Consider the following 16,407-nt stretch of genomic DNA (forward strand, 5'->3'; position numbering starts at 1 on the left):
TAATCTCCCGACTGATATGCATAAGCAAGTTGGTTGCTTATGCTGAGGAAGAAGCTAGTAGAGATCAAATTTGGGGAGCCCTAACTCGTGGATTTGGGAGTTTCCCTATCTGAAAATTAGGATTTTTTTGGGGGTTAATTTGGGGTTTTATAACGCAGAATGAAAATATAGTAAAGCAAGATATTGTTTTACCTCAATGAAATCTTGACGAATCAAGGGAAAAGAAACTAAGAACCCATTAAAATTTTGAGAAATTCCCAGATAAGTATTTTATTTGAATCTACTAAAATCAGTCTAAATAAAAATACATATTCCAAAATTACAAAAAGATACCATTGAATTTCCTATAGTATCGATACAAACCAAATTAAAAAAAAAAAAAAAAAAAAAAAAAAAAAAAAAAAAAAAACTAAATTTTGGCATGAAAAAATAAAATAAAATAAGGAACACAAGCTTTAACAAGGTCTCTTCAAGTGCACACATACGAAATTTGAGCAATAACATAAATATCAGACACCCCTATTTCTGTTTTCAAGTAGTGTCAATTTGATTTTGTTAACCTTGGCCACCACATCCTTGATGTCAAGTCTTCCATTTGGTAATTCTTCCGAACACCTCAAGCCTAGTTCCAAGATAGATGAAAGAATAGTTTGCAAGGCAGTTACATCTCTTCCGTCTTCTCTCCTAAGCAAACCATCGTCCACAACTTCCATTCGGTCACGAAGTGATGCAATCCATTGCCTCATACCTAGTTCTCCAACAAATATTTCATCGGTAGGTTTCTTTCTTGTGATCATCTCTAACAAGATTATCCCATAACTATAAATGTCACCTTTGGTGGATACTCTCCCTTCAGAACCATACTCTATCATGCTCACATTTGTCAAGAAAATTTTAAGTTAGTGACCCTCATATATGTTTCCAAAAATAATTTACAAATATAACCTTAATACTCTGATACATATATACACATTCATACATTAAAAAAATAAAAATTGTTTACTGTAACTATCCATGATCCATCAATTGATGTATATATTTATACTTGATTCTTTTATTTATTTATTTATCAAGTATGCCATTGTGATTTGCAAATAATAAAATTGGTATTAATGTGGGTTCTATATAAAAGCAATGTTGACAATTTGTCAAAAAAAGGCTTTGTCCCTAATACTGATGGAATAGTTTTGTAATTATTTTCAACTCTCAACTCCCAAATTGAGCGCCATTGCTGAACTTTTCTAGTCAATTTTAGGATAACTTACCAAATAGGATCATTACCTTGAATAGTGAAATGGCTATAAAATGGGCTATAAGTGAGCATAAGGCAAGCCATGTCAATACCATGGTTGCATTAACGAGTCCAATATTAAAGTAATATTAAATTAATTTGTATATGTCTCTCAACAAAAATAATTTGTATTTAACTTGTGAGCAAAATGCATAAAACAAATAATTTAAGGGAATATTCATAAGAATCTAATGCAACTACATTACTGAGCTGATGAAAACTACCACACTCATGGTTATTCCTAAAATTAACCACTATTAATGTTAAATTAGCCTAATACATGCATACCTGGTGCAATGTAGCCAATTGTACCGATGGTTTTGGTATGGGTGGCGTCCTTGTTTTCAACTAAAATCTTTGCAATGCCAAAGTCACCAACATGCGCAACCATGTCCTCATCCAATAGGATATTGCTAGGCTTCAAATCACAATGCACCATGGATTCTGATTGACCAGTGTGGAGATAATCCAACGCTAATGCAACATCAACCATAATGCTTACTCTTTGAACAAGATTCAAGCAATAGTTGTGAGAGTATAACCACTTTTCGAGACTACCATTTGACATGTATTGTAGCACTAAAGCTCTAAACTCGGGGTTGGAGCATGTACTAATGACTTTAACTAGATTCCTATGTCGAATTGCCCTTAACACTTTGCATTCAACATCAAAACTTCTTAAAGCACCCTCCAATTGCAAGTTTAGAACTTTGATAGCAACAATGGTCCCATCAAATAGTACCCCTTTGTAAACAGAGCCAAAACCTCCAATTCCAAGCAAGTTGCTTTCACAGAAGTTGTTTGTCCCACGACAAAGCTCATGATATGATATCATTCTATAATCCACTGCATGCAATGTGTTAATAAAACTTGGAATCTGGATTTTACATTTTGGGTGTCTTCTTAGCATAGTAACCAGTGCTGTAAAGATTATAATTGATGCAATGGCAGGAATAATATATCTAAGCAAAATTTGCTTCACCCTTGATCGTTGAGAAGAAATTTGACTTGTACAAGGTGGAACTCTAAAAATTGGATTCCCACAAAGAAGTTCATTACCTAAAAATGATTCCGCCGTGAATTTTATAAAAACTCCATTAGATGGAATCTCTCCTGATAGCTTGTTGAAGGACAAATTCAAATACTTGAGATATGGAAGTGCCTCAAGAGACTTAGGAATTGCACCGGAGAGATTGTTGTTCGAGAGGTCCAACTGATCCAATCCTTTCAAGGATCCGAAAGATTTTGGAATATCTCCTTGGAATGAGTTCTTTGACAAATTAAGACCACTTAGGATTTGAAAAAAACCAATGATACTTGGAATATTTCCAGTAATTTGGTTACTAGACAAGTCTATGAATATAATAGCATCTAGTACTCTCATGTTTGGAGACAAAGATCCATTGAAGTAATTCGATGATAAATCCAAGAACAGCAGACTTTCAAGGCTCAATACTTTCAGTGGGATTGATGATGTCAGTCCGTTGTGACTCAAGTTTAATCTCTGCAAAAGATTGAGGTTTCCAATGCAATTTGGGATGGATCCAGAGATTTTGTTATGTGAGAGAAGTAACAGTCCCAAATTCCTTAGCTGACAAAGTTCTTTTGGAATGTTTCCTCCAATATTGTTGACTCTAAGATTCAAACTCTGCAACCCTTCAACTCCTCCTAATGTTGATGGTATGTTTCCAGTCAAATTGTTATAGCTCAAATCAAGAGAGGTCAAGTTTTTCAAGGAACCAATTTTCATTGGAATTTGACCCTTTATTTGGTTATAACTTGCAATGAAGGTTTTGAGTGAAATGGATAAGTTTCCGATGTAATCTGGAATAGTAGTATTGAAGGAATTGAACGATATAACCAGCTCTTCCAAAAATATGCAATTAGATAAAGATGAAAGAAAAGTCATCTCTTGCTCTCCAGGCTCCGCAGTTAGCTGATTGTCATATAGAACAAGACTTCGAAGGTATTTCAAGTTTCCAAGACTTTTGGGTATTGGTCCAGAGAGTGAGTTCCTCCCAAAATCTACTTGGGCGAGATTGGAACAATTTGAAATATCCGATTGGATATGACCACTAAGTTTGTTGCCACCCAAATACAGAGTTTCAAGATTAGGACAAGAAAGCCCAGAATCAAATGGAAGATTTCCGTACAAAGAATTTTTTACTAAGGAGATCTCTTGTATAGAGGAAATATTTAAAATGTTGTTGGGTATTGTCCCTGTGAGGTCATTGAATTCAAAATTCAATATATATAGATTAGTAAAATGCCATGAATCACTCGGAATGCTTCCTTTAATATTGTTGTCTTCAATAGAGAACTCCTGTAACCTCGAAAGGTTACCTAGGCTAGGAGGTATGTTGCCACTTAAATTGTTACCGCCAATATAGAGCACTTCAAGGTTTTCTATACTCCCAATACCTTTTGTAATACTTCCAACAAACTTATTGTATGACAGAGACATTACTACAAGGTCTCTACAGTAATGGATTTGTGAGGGAAGCTGACCACCTAATTTGTTTTCCGAAAGAGAGAGTTCTTGAAGATTAGGACAGTGGGTGCAGAGTTCCATAGGAAGAGTTCCTGAGATGTGATTTGAGGGAATGATAATATTGATAAGAGAGGATATGTTGAAGATGACATGAGGAAAAGGACCAGTAAGGCGATTGGATTCCAAATTCAAGAGCTCTAACGATGAAACATTGCTCAAGGACCATGGAATTGCACCCATAAGACGGTTTCTACCAAGGTCTAAATAGCGAAGCATTGGTAACATGCCTAACTCTTTAGGTATGCTACCATTTAACTTGTTTCTTGAAAGAGATAAATATTCAAGCTTGTGGCAATTATGTATAGTTGGAGGGATACTACCTTCCAATAAGTTGTATGACAAGACAAGTTCCTTCAAGCGGTGTAGACGACTAATCTCATGAGGCAGGAAACCATAGAAGCTGTTGTTAGAAAGATCGAGTGAGACTAGGAAGGAGAGGTTGCCAACATGAGGTGAAATGGTGCCTTGGAGACCAAGGTTGGAGAGGTTCAAGGCTGTGACTCTTTGTCTTCGTAGGCTGCAAGTGACTCCCATCCAGTTACAAAAGTTTGTTGCTGTTGACCAATTACCAGCCGAGTGAGCATTGTTGATCTTGGATTTGAAGGCAATGAGAGCCGATTGATCGGTAAAGTTGCTGGCAGATTGGGACAATTGAACTACGCATGAATGCACTAACAGAAAAGCCAAGAGCAAGTGAACGGATGGCCTCACTATTGGCATCATGAGTTTGCTCCAGTGAGACACAGAATGCTCTTTGAACTCTGGAACTAAAATAGAATGGCCATTTGTGTGGTCTACTTTTGATTATTTTTCAGCTTTTCTAAAGAAAACCGCTTCATACGCTTGACTGTATTGACACTGGCTTTTATATATATATATATATATATATAGAAACAATAATAATTAATTAAAAAGAGGAAAAGAAGTGAGATTGAATAATTTTTGTTAATAAGAAGTTTGAAAATGGCATTCGTTTTTTATGATTTTTTTAACGTCAAATTAAAATATTAAATAGTTTTTTTTTGGTATAGGCAGAAATTAAATTTAAATTCTTTTTAAGAAAAAAAATTTAATACGTGTAAACAAATTAAAAAAATATGTGTTTCAAAATTTAAATACTAAAAATAGTTAGCTAAACATCGGTGTCAAACATCCTCTAAATTTGAAGATACAAAAATTTTCACCCTTTTTTATTTTAATTACAAAATAAGTTGTCTTTGGATTTATTGTTAAGTTTTTCCTTGCGAAATAACAGGGCAATCTCACTTTGAAGATTTTTTTTTTTTTTTTTCTAGTCGGTAAGTTAAATTACACTTTTCTTTTTCTAGTCTGTAAGTTAAATTACACAAAGACAATTACGAATTTGCGAGTCCACAGATGTGTGCGTCCCAAAATTCCACTTCTTTTCAAGGAATGAATGAGGAAATGGAGAAAACAGGGAGTGAATGAGGCCAAGAAAATGGAGAAAACAGGGAGCTACCAATTCACACTGGACAAGACTTGTACCGTACATGACAAGAAATAAATGGCCAAGTTTTTGTGAAAGAGACAACAAAGAACAGCTGCTTTTCACTTTTTTTAGTGCTTGACTAATTGAAGTAGCAATGATTAAAGTCCACAGTCGGTGTACCTCTGTTTTTCTGTAAGGATAGATCTACGTGGTAATGTAATCAAGCCTACGATTAATATCATTTTCTACTTTATAGCAAAACCTATTTTTTAATAACGGTCTATTTATTAATTAATTATTTTTTTAAAAATATCTTACTACTATAGTGCTTTTTTTTTATAAATTTTTTTAAAAAGAATTTCCTAAAAAAGGTATTTATTAATTACTTATTTTAAAAAAATATACTACTATTATGTTTTTCTTTAATAAAAAGTTTTTAAAAGCATTTCCTTCAAAAAATCAATTTCATTTAGACAAAATACTTGTACCATAAACGACAAGGAATAAATGGCTAAGTAATTGTTTTCAGCTTTTAGGAAAAAAAAAAAAAAAACCACTAAGGATTCTTGACTATAGTCACATTGAGGCTGAGTTTGGATACAGCGTTTGGAGCGTTTGCGTCTGCATTTTCTGTTTTTTTTTTTTTTTTCTTCTTCTACTGCAGCAGCACGGGTCAGGGGAGACAAGGCTATTATTCATGTTCCTGTGCATGAACAGTAGCCGCATTTTGCTGACTTTCAGCACATTTGTGGGTCCCGTGTACTGTTTATGGGACTCACAAACTTCACTTTACAGAATTTTTTTTATTAAAAATGGGTCCCACAGTACTATTCACACATTTAAAAATTATTTTGCTACAATGTTTTCAGTTTTTAACAATAAACTCTATCCAAACGGACTCTAAACCTTTTTTATTATAAAAAAACAATATATATAAAAGTTGGTAGACAATTTTTTTACAATTTTTTTTTAATGGTATACTTCCATGCAACAACAGCATGACTGGAAGTAAATGCCAAAACAGTGGGCTAGCAATAGCAACAGCAGTGACTAGAAATGACTTGTACGGTACAAGGAAGGTGATGGCAGACAGTAATCAGCATCAAGTAATTATTATATGGTCGAAACTTACAAGACTTCAGCTTTTCAAAGTCTTTGGAAGTCCCAAACAATGACCATGTGAAACGTTAACAGTAAGTCTACTAATTTAAACCACATATTTTCAAGGTTCATTGAATCTTTTGGCAAGAGTAGTCGTATTTTGTTTTCTCCCACGATGACAGATAACTTTCTTTCAACCACCATCTGTTTCACCAAGTCTTTTAGTCTTTGCTTAGAACTTCCACAAGACCTGGGAAGTTACAGTCTTGTCTATTAACCAGTGTGCGTTTTCAAGGTTGATGAATGATTGAGTAGAAAGCAACGAACAAGAAACTGAAATGAGAAATAAGAGAGTTTGGGAACCGAAGAGAAAAGGAAACTTAGGGAGTTGTTTGGTTTGTATTTTCAAACAATCATTTTCAGTTTTTAAATAACATTATATATATATTTACACACTTTTTCATTCCTACAAATTTCCACAAATATTTTCAAATAACAATTTTCAGTTTTTAAACATATGTACCAAACGGACCTTAAAGAAGCAAGAGATAGATTAAAAAAACGAAAATACTAAAGGAGACTCTTAGAGCATTAATTAACCATCCATTTAAAGAAAGTTTTTATGAGAAAAAAAAAAACAACCCTTAATATTTTGACAACTTTTTTAATTTCCCATCAAAGTAGTGTCAAAATTTTCTTAAAATGAATGGTTAACTATTATCCTAAAAGCACTCGTTAGCATAAACCTTAAAAAAAAATAGAGAATAAATTGAATTAATTCATCTTAGTACAAATATATTATGAGGAAACACTTGATCGAGAAGCAAGCCTACGATTGTTAACTATTGCCCTAATAGCACTCGTTAGCATAACCCTTAAAAACAAAAGAGAATAAATTGAATTAATTCATCTTAGTACAAATATATTATGAGGAAACACTTGATCGAGAAACCCCTTGTTCTGGTTTTATGAATTGCACATCACACTCATCGGTCATGGTGAAGTTCTATTTTTCGTCCATAATTTTTCATTATTTGTGAATTCCAATGCATAAAATTGTTTATTAAAAAAATATCATCATTTTAAAAGGGGGAAAAAAAAAACAATTCATGTAGATCTTGAGGATCGAGAGATAAACTAAGAATAACTTCATTATATGTTCACTAAATTGATATTTAATTTATTTTTTACTTAAGAATTTATTGTAACATAGAAAATTAATAGTTGATAATGATGATTAATTGCAAAGTCATTTTGTTGAGGACCAAAGAAAAAAAAAAAAAACAACTAAACAATCTTTTAGATGGAGTTAGACAACACATATCCAAATATCAAAATCTCGAACTTTAATTTTGTAGTATGAGAGGGCGTTTGGATTGCGCAAACGCGCGTCCACGTCTAAGTTTTTTTTTTTTTTTTTTTTAACGTGCATCTATCACTGTTCATTGGCCACGAACAGACAGTAATTTTTGGCATGAACAGTGTTTTTTACACATTTAAAAATTATTTTGCTACAGTGTTTTCAGTTTTCAATTTTCAGCAATAAGTTCTATTCAAACAGACCCTAAATAAGCAACAAGCCAAATTCTCAAACCAAATACATAGTTATAGTGTATAACCAAATATAATTTAAGTGACCACTTCAATGTTTGAGTTTTTAAGGACAAATTTCAATTTTTGGGGCTAATTTTCAATTTTTTAGGGGGCCAAGAATTTTTTGAAACAAAATTCTCAGGTGTTACCTATTAATATGTAGAGCTATTTTTTTTTTCTATAAGAAATAAAAAATAATCCTAGTGCCCTTGGTCCCTTCCGAGTTCCACCACTGATTATTAGACATGGCAATACGAGTCAGAATTTCTGACCCAACCCGACCCGAAAACTACCAGACTCGAACTAGATTTTTTTGACCCGAAGCAAAAACGGGTTGACACGTGACCTGACCCGTTTTTTTGCAGGTCAACCCGACCCGAATAACCAGTGACCTGACCCGTTAAAAAAATTCGCTAAAAAAATATTTAAATTATACTGATACCAGGTGCATAAAAGAAAGCACCTAAATACTTCATAAAAATATAATTATAAACTAATAAAATATTAAATCAATTGTCACGTCATGACAATTGACAACTCACAAGCACATGCTGCACAACACCTTTGCTTTACACCAAGAGGTCCATCCATCCAACACAACACATTATACAATAAGTCAATGACAACATTGACAAGGCTTAGGCTGTATGAATCACAACCATTCAAAAAAAAAAAAAATCTCATTCAATGGTCATTGGTCAATGCTTGCTACCTAGCTGTAGTTTGGATTTTCCAAAGCTAAACAATTAAACAAATGAAAAAATTCACAAATCACAATACAAGTTTACAAACCTGAAATTCCTCTTCCTCAGTTCAATACTTCTTCAACTTTACTCTCTGTCTTTCAGTTCTCTATTTTTTTTATAGTCATAATTATATAATTTTAATTCTTTATTGATTTTCTTTCATGGTATATTAAGTTATATTAAAATGTTGTATTGTAGATGAAGATGCTGACGAAATTGGCCAACTTGAGTTACAATTTGCAAGTATGAATATTTGCAGTGCTAAATCTGCTACCAACATTGAGTAGATTGAGATTGAGGTGTAATTTTTATAAAATATTTACTTATTTTTCTTTACTTAATATGTTATGTTTACTTTTAAACGAGTCCCGTTAATGCGTGCCCTAAGGGCACACATTAAGACATCTATTTATGGTAAAATTTTCTCAAGATTTGAAAAAGCTATCTATACTTTTTCAATTCCTGAGAAATTTTTTCTAAAAATAAATAATTATTGTGTGCCCTTAGGGCACACATTAGAAAAATTATTTTTAAATATTTTTTTCTTTAGTTTATTTTTCTAAGTAATCTAACTTTACTATTATTTTAAATACAACAGAAACATGTGCACTTAAGAAGACCGATAACTTACTACTTTGCTGGCTTACTTGTTTTGTTTGTTTTAAGATCTATCTCTTTTTGAATATGTAAACTTGTAATTATATGCATTTTAACAGTGAACTATTAACATTGAAGACTTTTTCCATCATGAATTTATGACTATAAATAATTTTTGTTATGCTCAAAACTGTCAGAATTGGAAGAATATTAACAAGTGGCATTAAGTGCAATCATTTGCTTAATTGATTTTATTCATTCTCTCTAAACAGATTGTCATTGATTTTTTTTTGTAATTGAAAAAAAAAAAAAAAAAAACTTGTTTGAAAAATATGGGTCAACTCGACCCAACCTGCAACTCAATTGACCTGTTTAAAAATGACCCGTTTTGACCCATGACTCATTTGACCAGCAAACCCGATTGACCCATGACCCATTTGACCAGCAAACCCGATTGACCCAACCCGAACCCAACCCGTCCATTTTGCCATGTCTACTGATTATAAAGGGTATTTTAAAACTAACATAAGTACATTACTGTCCCTCAAAGATGGAGATTATTCCACTTTGAGCACTGCACCTTTAAAAGTTAGATATTTGTCCCTCTAAATTTTCAAGCGTAACAATCTAATCTCTTATTTATTTTTCCATTTATGTAACTATTGAATGCTAAAGTACCCCTTATTTTGAGGGGGCTAAAATCGAACTGGCCTCTTATTATAGGGACCAAAGATGCAAGCAAGAAATGTATGGAAAATAGTCGTACAGAAAATAGTCGCACTGACAAAATTTTCCTTTATTAAATCTATAAGATTGGTGTAATTTACCCTAAAAATCAACAATACTGTCTTCACTGGTAGAATCTGTGACATAAGTGTACACAATTTGAATAGGAATAATAGTTAAAATGAAGGGAAATTATTGTGTACTTCCGGAGTACCATAAATGCATACTCTCTCCTCTCACATGAACGGTAGGTCTCACTAATTAAATTCATGGTAGGATCCACCATTTATGTGAGAGGGAGAAGTACGTACTTATAGTACTCCGAGAGTACCTAATAATTTTCCTAAAATGAAATGTTCACTTTTGAGAAAATATGGACATCATTGTTGTATTTATTCAAACCTCAATAATTACTACCCCAACACACACGCGCACACACACACCAATAAATAAATAAAAAAGAATGGGAATATCCCCAAAACTCACAAAAGAAAAAAGTAAGTGGTTTACCTCAAGGTCAATCTCGGAGAAAATATAAGCCTAGGCCTCATATGCAGTCTCGCTAAACAAAGCATTGTAATATCTGAGATGATACCATGCTATTTGTGCAAGTTTGACATATCAAAACCTTTTGAGGTCCTGCTTCCAAATCAAGACCAAACACAATGAAGATTCCATCTATATGGAATAGCATACCATGAGGAAGGTTTTACTCCAGAACTACATTAGAGTCCCTTGCCGAGTTTGAACACCTTTCTCACCTCATCTTGAATTTAAAGAAATAGGATTGAATTAGAGAATAAAAATGGTAGAAAAAGAACCATTTTGTATACCTGACCAGCTGCATTCATGACCCTCATGACCTCATTCAGACTTTAAAACTTCCTTGCAGAAACTGCACCGAGATCCGAGAATGGCAGCACCCAAAAGCACAAACTTGTTCCCTCGTGGAACAATTATAAGGCAACCTACAACAATCATGAATAAGTAGGCCAATACTTCATATGTATAGATTAATGCTTAAGAGAAGCTAAAATAATGCATCCAGACCTTTCTCGTGGATTTCTTCATTTGTTTATTAAACAGAAAATTCTGTATCAGTAGGTCATTTAACTTTGGGACCAAGGCTTGGAGGTTGTTGTCACTAGTGTGGTGGAGAAGGAATTGAAGTCTTTTAATTTATTCAGATTTTGAATTATTATCATTATTATTATTTTGGTGTGTGTGTGTATGCGTATAGGGCCACATGTAATTATAGCACTAAGTGTGCTTTCTTGGTCTTTAAGTTAATAGCTTTATTAGGTAAATATAGATTTTGGTTTGATTTCCCATTTTGTCTTGTCTACATTTAGGAGAGTTTTACATTTGAGTATTTTAAAGACACATTTGCCTAGAGTTTCTCCAATCTCTTCTTCTCTCTCTTGCTTGTGGCACTGTTTCTTTTCTCTTCCTGAACTTTTTTCTCAACACACTATTCTTATTGCTCCACACTACTATTCTCTGCACGTTGATCTTGTTTACCATTCAACTGAAACTAAACATTGAAATGCCCATGCAATCCTATCAATTGAATTTTCCAACAACTATGAATCATCCAATCAACATTCCTGTGCAAGTCAAGCTTTTTATTAAGAAATCATTCAAGATAGTTTTGCCAACTTTTTTTGCTTTTTATTGGTCAATTACCCGTGCACCAAATGGGTCTTGAACCCACAAACTCCTCCTCCAACTTGTTATAACAAGAGAAGGAACTATCATTGGAGGTAGAGCTCACTAGCATGTGCCATGCCAACTTTATATCCTCTTTTTGATCACCAATTTCCAAAGTTCAACTTTTTTTCTAGGAGCACCATAATGTAATGTTGGCCCAATTAATTGAATAGCTACATCAGGGTCCATTTGGAAGATAAAAGTTAAAGCAACAAAAAGTTTTTTTTCCTTAATAATCTCTTTCTAAGCCTTCCCCCACCCCCCCCCCCCTCCCCCTTTTTTTTTTTTTTTATAGGTTAAGTTACACACACACTTGGTGGGTCATCAATCCTTGCCCTTACAAGGGAAGGAGGTGCTATTTGAGCTATAATTCATTGGCAATTTCCCTCTCAAGCCCTTGCCATATTTCAAGCAAGAGGGAGGACCAGAAGCAGATTAAGTCATTCACTTCAGGCTCTAACCTTTCAGATCTTTTAACTTTCTTCAGGACAGGCAGCCCAGCCTCCACCAGGCCGAGGGAGTTTCAAAATCATGTTGATGCTTCTGTGGGTTCTACTTCTCTCATAAGTCAAACAATGATGTGATGGAAGGAACTTCCAAAAGCGAAAAAACAAAATTCTTAAATTGACTAATGCAGTGCTGCTGTCAATGACTTAATGAGAGATTAGTTGATAAAGTGTGCACTTATGCCAGTTGTTGTAGTTTTGGAATGTGTAACAGGAAATGGACTGCAGCAGCATAACAAATAAAGGATGACCGACTTTCAACAAGTTAGCCCCAAAATCCTAGGCTCTGGTGAATGGTGATAATGATCTGGAAAGGGATGGGCTTAGATTGCCTGTTAGATCCCAATCTCACATTGGCAATTTTAGAAAATCTTGAAATAAAACTGCACATACCACTCCATCTTCATTCGACTCATTCTCTCTTGAACTTTATTGCTTCTTGAATTTAGAATGTAACTGTTTCAAGGCTACTTTGTATGCCTAAGGTTGATACTCTCCGCTTATTTTTCTAATAATGTTTTTATTACTTAATTACTTTTTAAGTAATGCAAAATACATGTAAAAGATTAGTCGCCTCAACAATGATTCTTAAGCCTGTCAAATTTGAAACAACACATTATGATCCAAATTCCATTAGACAAATGCTGAACATAAGTTCCAGAAGTGTACCAGGCCAGAACGGTCCCCTGACCCCTGGAATGAATAACTTGCTCCTTGATATGGCCATATGGCAGGTAGAAGTTCCACAGACTAACACCATATGGTGGCATATAGCTTCCATATCACACTCTGAAAATATCATTGTTATAAGAAACATATCACACAAAGTTAAGCTACTAAATCATGCTAATAAGAAATTTTTTTGATAAGCCATAATAACCTTTAGCTTCAGAATCCAAATGTGGCACACTTTCCATTACCCCCGTGCCACCAGCATGAGCATCAATCAGTGAAGTTTCAAAATGAATTCCTGCTACAAGACCCAGTTCCTGGAAATTTAAATCACTTATATACATAAGAAATTAGCTACAAATAGGTGTCAATACTAGTATCAAGCTAAATCACCCACCAAAGGCCAGGAAAATAGTGTGACTCATATTTTCTTCCAACTAAATAAATATGTTTTTTTGCTAATGGACCTCAAGTCATGCCACTGTAAATCAATGTGAAATCTTCAGTACAAAATTTCTTGCCTTCACGGCAGCTGGAGTAAGACCAGAACCCAAAAGATGGTCAGGAAAAGCTACACAGTCTTGTTGACATTATTCATTACCAAGTCACAAACTGCAGCAGAAAATGCAGAGGGTAGAATAAATAATTAAAATTGAAATTTAAAATTTAAAAATAAAATTTTTTATAATGACCAGGCAATAAAAGATTATTGCTATTAATTACAACACTCAAAATTTACGTATAAGTTTTTAAAAACAAGAAAGAAGACCCATTCAAGAAAATCATTATATTTCAAATATGCTCCATGTTAAGCTGTCCTGAAATCCCATCACCAAAGAAAATAAGCAAAATATAAATCAATAAGTAGCCAACAAGCATACCTATCCTATCTTAGCATGATGCCCATCTAAAAGATCACCTAATCCAATCTACTCCCAGAAGTCATCATCCCATCCACAAGCCTCCATATCTCAGGAATCTTTTTCATTGACTTTCTGCATTTGCACACCATGGTGCACAGACTAAAAGTATCATCTCCTTTTGCCCTAGAAGAATAGAAACAAATCCCGATTATCATCAAGTTAAATTCCAAATTGACTTGTACTCAAGAAAGATGCCTGAACTTAAAGAAGATTTACTCATGACTGGTAGATTTGAAGTACCTGTATGACAGACAATCACCCAATTCCATACAACAATACACCATTGACCAAGATACTTGCAAATTTTCTTTCAACTATAGAAGCTGAATATTAGTCTGTATCAGAAAATGTTTAATAGAGAGACATAAAAACAATAAAGAAACAGGCTCTTTTGGATATACACTACTGTAAGTTTCTTTAAAACCTTCTCCCCTCTCCCCGTCTGTGTTAAAAATATTTAGTATTCTAAAAAAAATAAATAAATAGAGAAACCACAATTCAGCACAATGATTATGGACATGACTTGGGAATGGAAAGTTAGATCTGTTGATAAACTTATTTTGCAAAAATAACAATGACAAACTGCTTAAGTGACATCTCTTTCAGGAGGCACGCAACATGAGAATGCATACTCTGCTCCATATTGCAAAATAACATAAAAGATGGTCAGTCAAATGCACATGATGTCCAATCAATGCAAGAACAGTATGTAAAATACAAACTGCTTTGCCATTGTCACCCTATCATCATCGTCTCCATGCCTCCAATAACCAAGAGACCCATACGAAACCCAATGAAGATTTCGAGGCTTAAGTCAAATTAAATCAAAGGTTTTTTTCTACTGTTATGGTCCAGCTAGAGGGTAAAAGAAAATTTTGAGACTGCTACAAGAACAACTATGCAATAGAACATGATATATACGTCAATTAAGGAGGTAACAAAAAATATGATTTTGGATAGGATAGAATGTCGGAAAAGAATACATGTAATCAACCCTGATTAATGCGTTGAGATCCGTAGCAAATTCCAAAAAATTTTAGGACTAAGGCAGGCTTGGCTGTTGTTGTATAATTTGAAAGGTTTGTTACCCCCTGCCCTACATCATGTAAAGTTTAGTTGTCGAGTGGCACAACAATGACCTATTGAAGGGATAATATAAAACCGAGCAAAGTGGAAACACAGAAGAAAAATTTTCTAAATGATACTTCAAATAGTTCTATGACATCAAATTTCAGCCCACTTAAGGAAATGTAATAGGTGGTTGCAAATCAACTTTAAAACCATAAACACGAAGCAGAGCAGTTGCTAATAGAAATCCAGCAGCACGATGCTAAAGCGCACACACCAACTACCGTGTAATTTAATAAAAGACCATAACACAGGATTGTATATTACGAATTGCATAATATGATTACATTAGCCGATGTTAGTACCTTCGGTGAGGCGGAGACGCTGCCAATTAACTCCGCCTTGTGCTCCCATCAAGAGCGGCAAGCCTCAATCCCCACTCCAGAGAGGTGGGAAGGGCCAGACCCACCCCAGATTAATTTTTTATTTAAAAAAAAAATTTCAAGACAAACTCTGAAGAGCGCATTCCAAAAAATAAAAACTCAGAGCGTAGAAAGTTGGTTCAGCCCACTCTAGTAACTTTTTTAATAATTGAATAAGAGATCTGAGATTTAATTCTCGTTTATACTAATAACTGATTGATGGCTTGAAAAAAATAAAAAATAAAAACTTTGGGTAAAATGCTTTGACATACCTGAACTTTTGGATACTTTTACTTTCACTTCTAACTTTTATTTTAGTACATTTACTAGTACATAAATTTTGGTTATATGATAAATAGAACTCTTAACCTTTATTTCAACCTCTTTCTCCAAAAAAAAAAAATTTATTTCAACCAATTTATTGCTTTAACAAATAAACCTCCCACCACCGCATATTTTTGATGCGATGGTTACTCTATAAGTATAAGTGCTTATGAGGTGTGGGGGACAAAGACCGGAGTTCAAATCTCGAGAGGGAGTTTCATAAACATATACACTTAGATTATGCTAGAGTAGAAATTATATCTTGTATTAAAAAAAAAATCTATCTTGTATCAAAAAAAAAAAAAAAAAAAACCTCTCTAAACTTTTAAGTTGCATAGGTCATTGACCCATGGTGGTGCATTTGACATTCAATGATCACAGTTTTTACAAGAACTTGTATAAAAAAAATAAATAAAAAAATCTATCTTGTATCAAAATAAAAATATAAAAAATAAACCTCTCGAAACTTTTAAGCTGCATAGGTCATTGACTCATGGTGGTGCATTTGACATTCGATGATCACAGTTTTTACATGAACTAGTCGTAGACCCACGCTTCGTGGGAATAGATAATTATATTTTAGTTATGGTATAATATATAATTTGTTTTCTAAATTTTGTGAAAAATAATTTGTTCTCCCAAAAACTTAAACAATTTCTAAAATTATTTTTCATTTATTTATCTCAAAAAATATATCATCATTTTATTATTTGGATTTATTTGATTG

General features: G+C 33.6%; 1 protein-coding gene across 1 annotated transcript; it reads right to left on the reverse strand.

Moving 5' to 3' along the window:
• Window positions 1-417: 417 nt before the first annotated feature.
• Window positions 418-4,687, reverse strand: LOC142606620 (uncharacterized). Its single transcript, XM_075777938.1, has 2 exons — window positions 1,580-4,687; window positions 418-865 (listed from the first exon to the last, which is right to left on the reverse strand). Exons 1-2 carry the CDS (start codon window positions 4,563-4,565, stop codon window positions 510-512), a joined length of 3,342 nt encoding a protein of 1,113 aa, XP_075634053.1. The 5' UTR covers window positions 4,566-4,687; the 3' UTR covers window positions 418-509.
• Between the last annotated feature and the right edge of the window lie 11,720 nt (window positions 4,688-16,407).

This window comes from Castanea sativa, chromosome 1 (genome assembly GCF_040712315.1).
Source record: "Castanea sativa cultivar Marrone di Chiusa Pesio chromosome 1, ASM4071231v1".
Taxonomy (NCBI): Eukaryota; Viridiplantae; Streptophyta; class Magnoliopsida; order Fagales; family Fagaceae; genus Castanea; species Castanea sativa.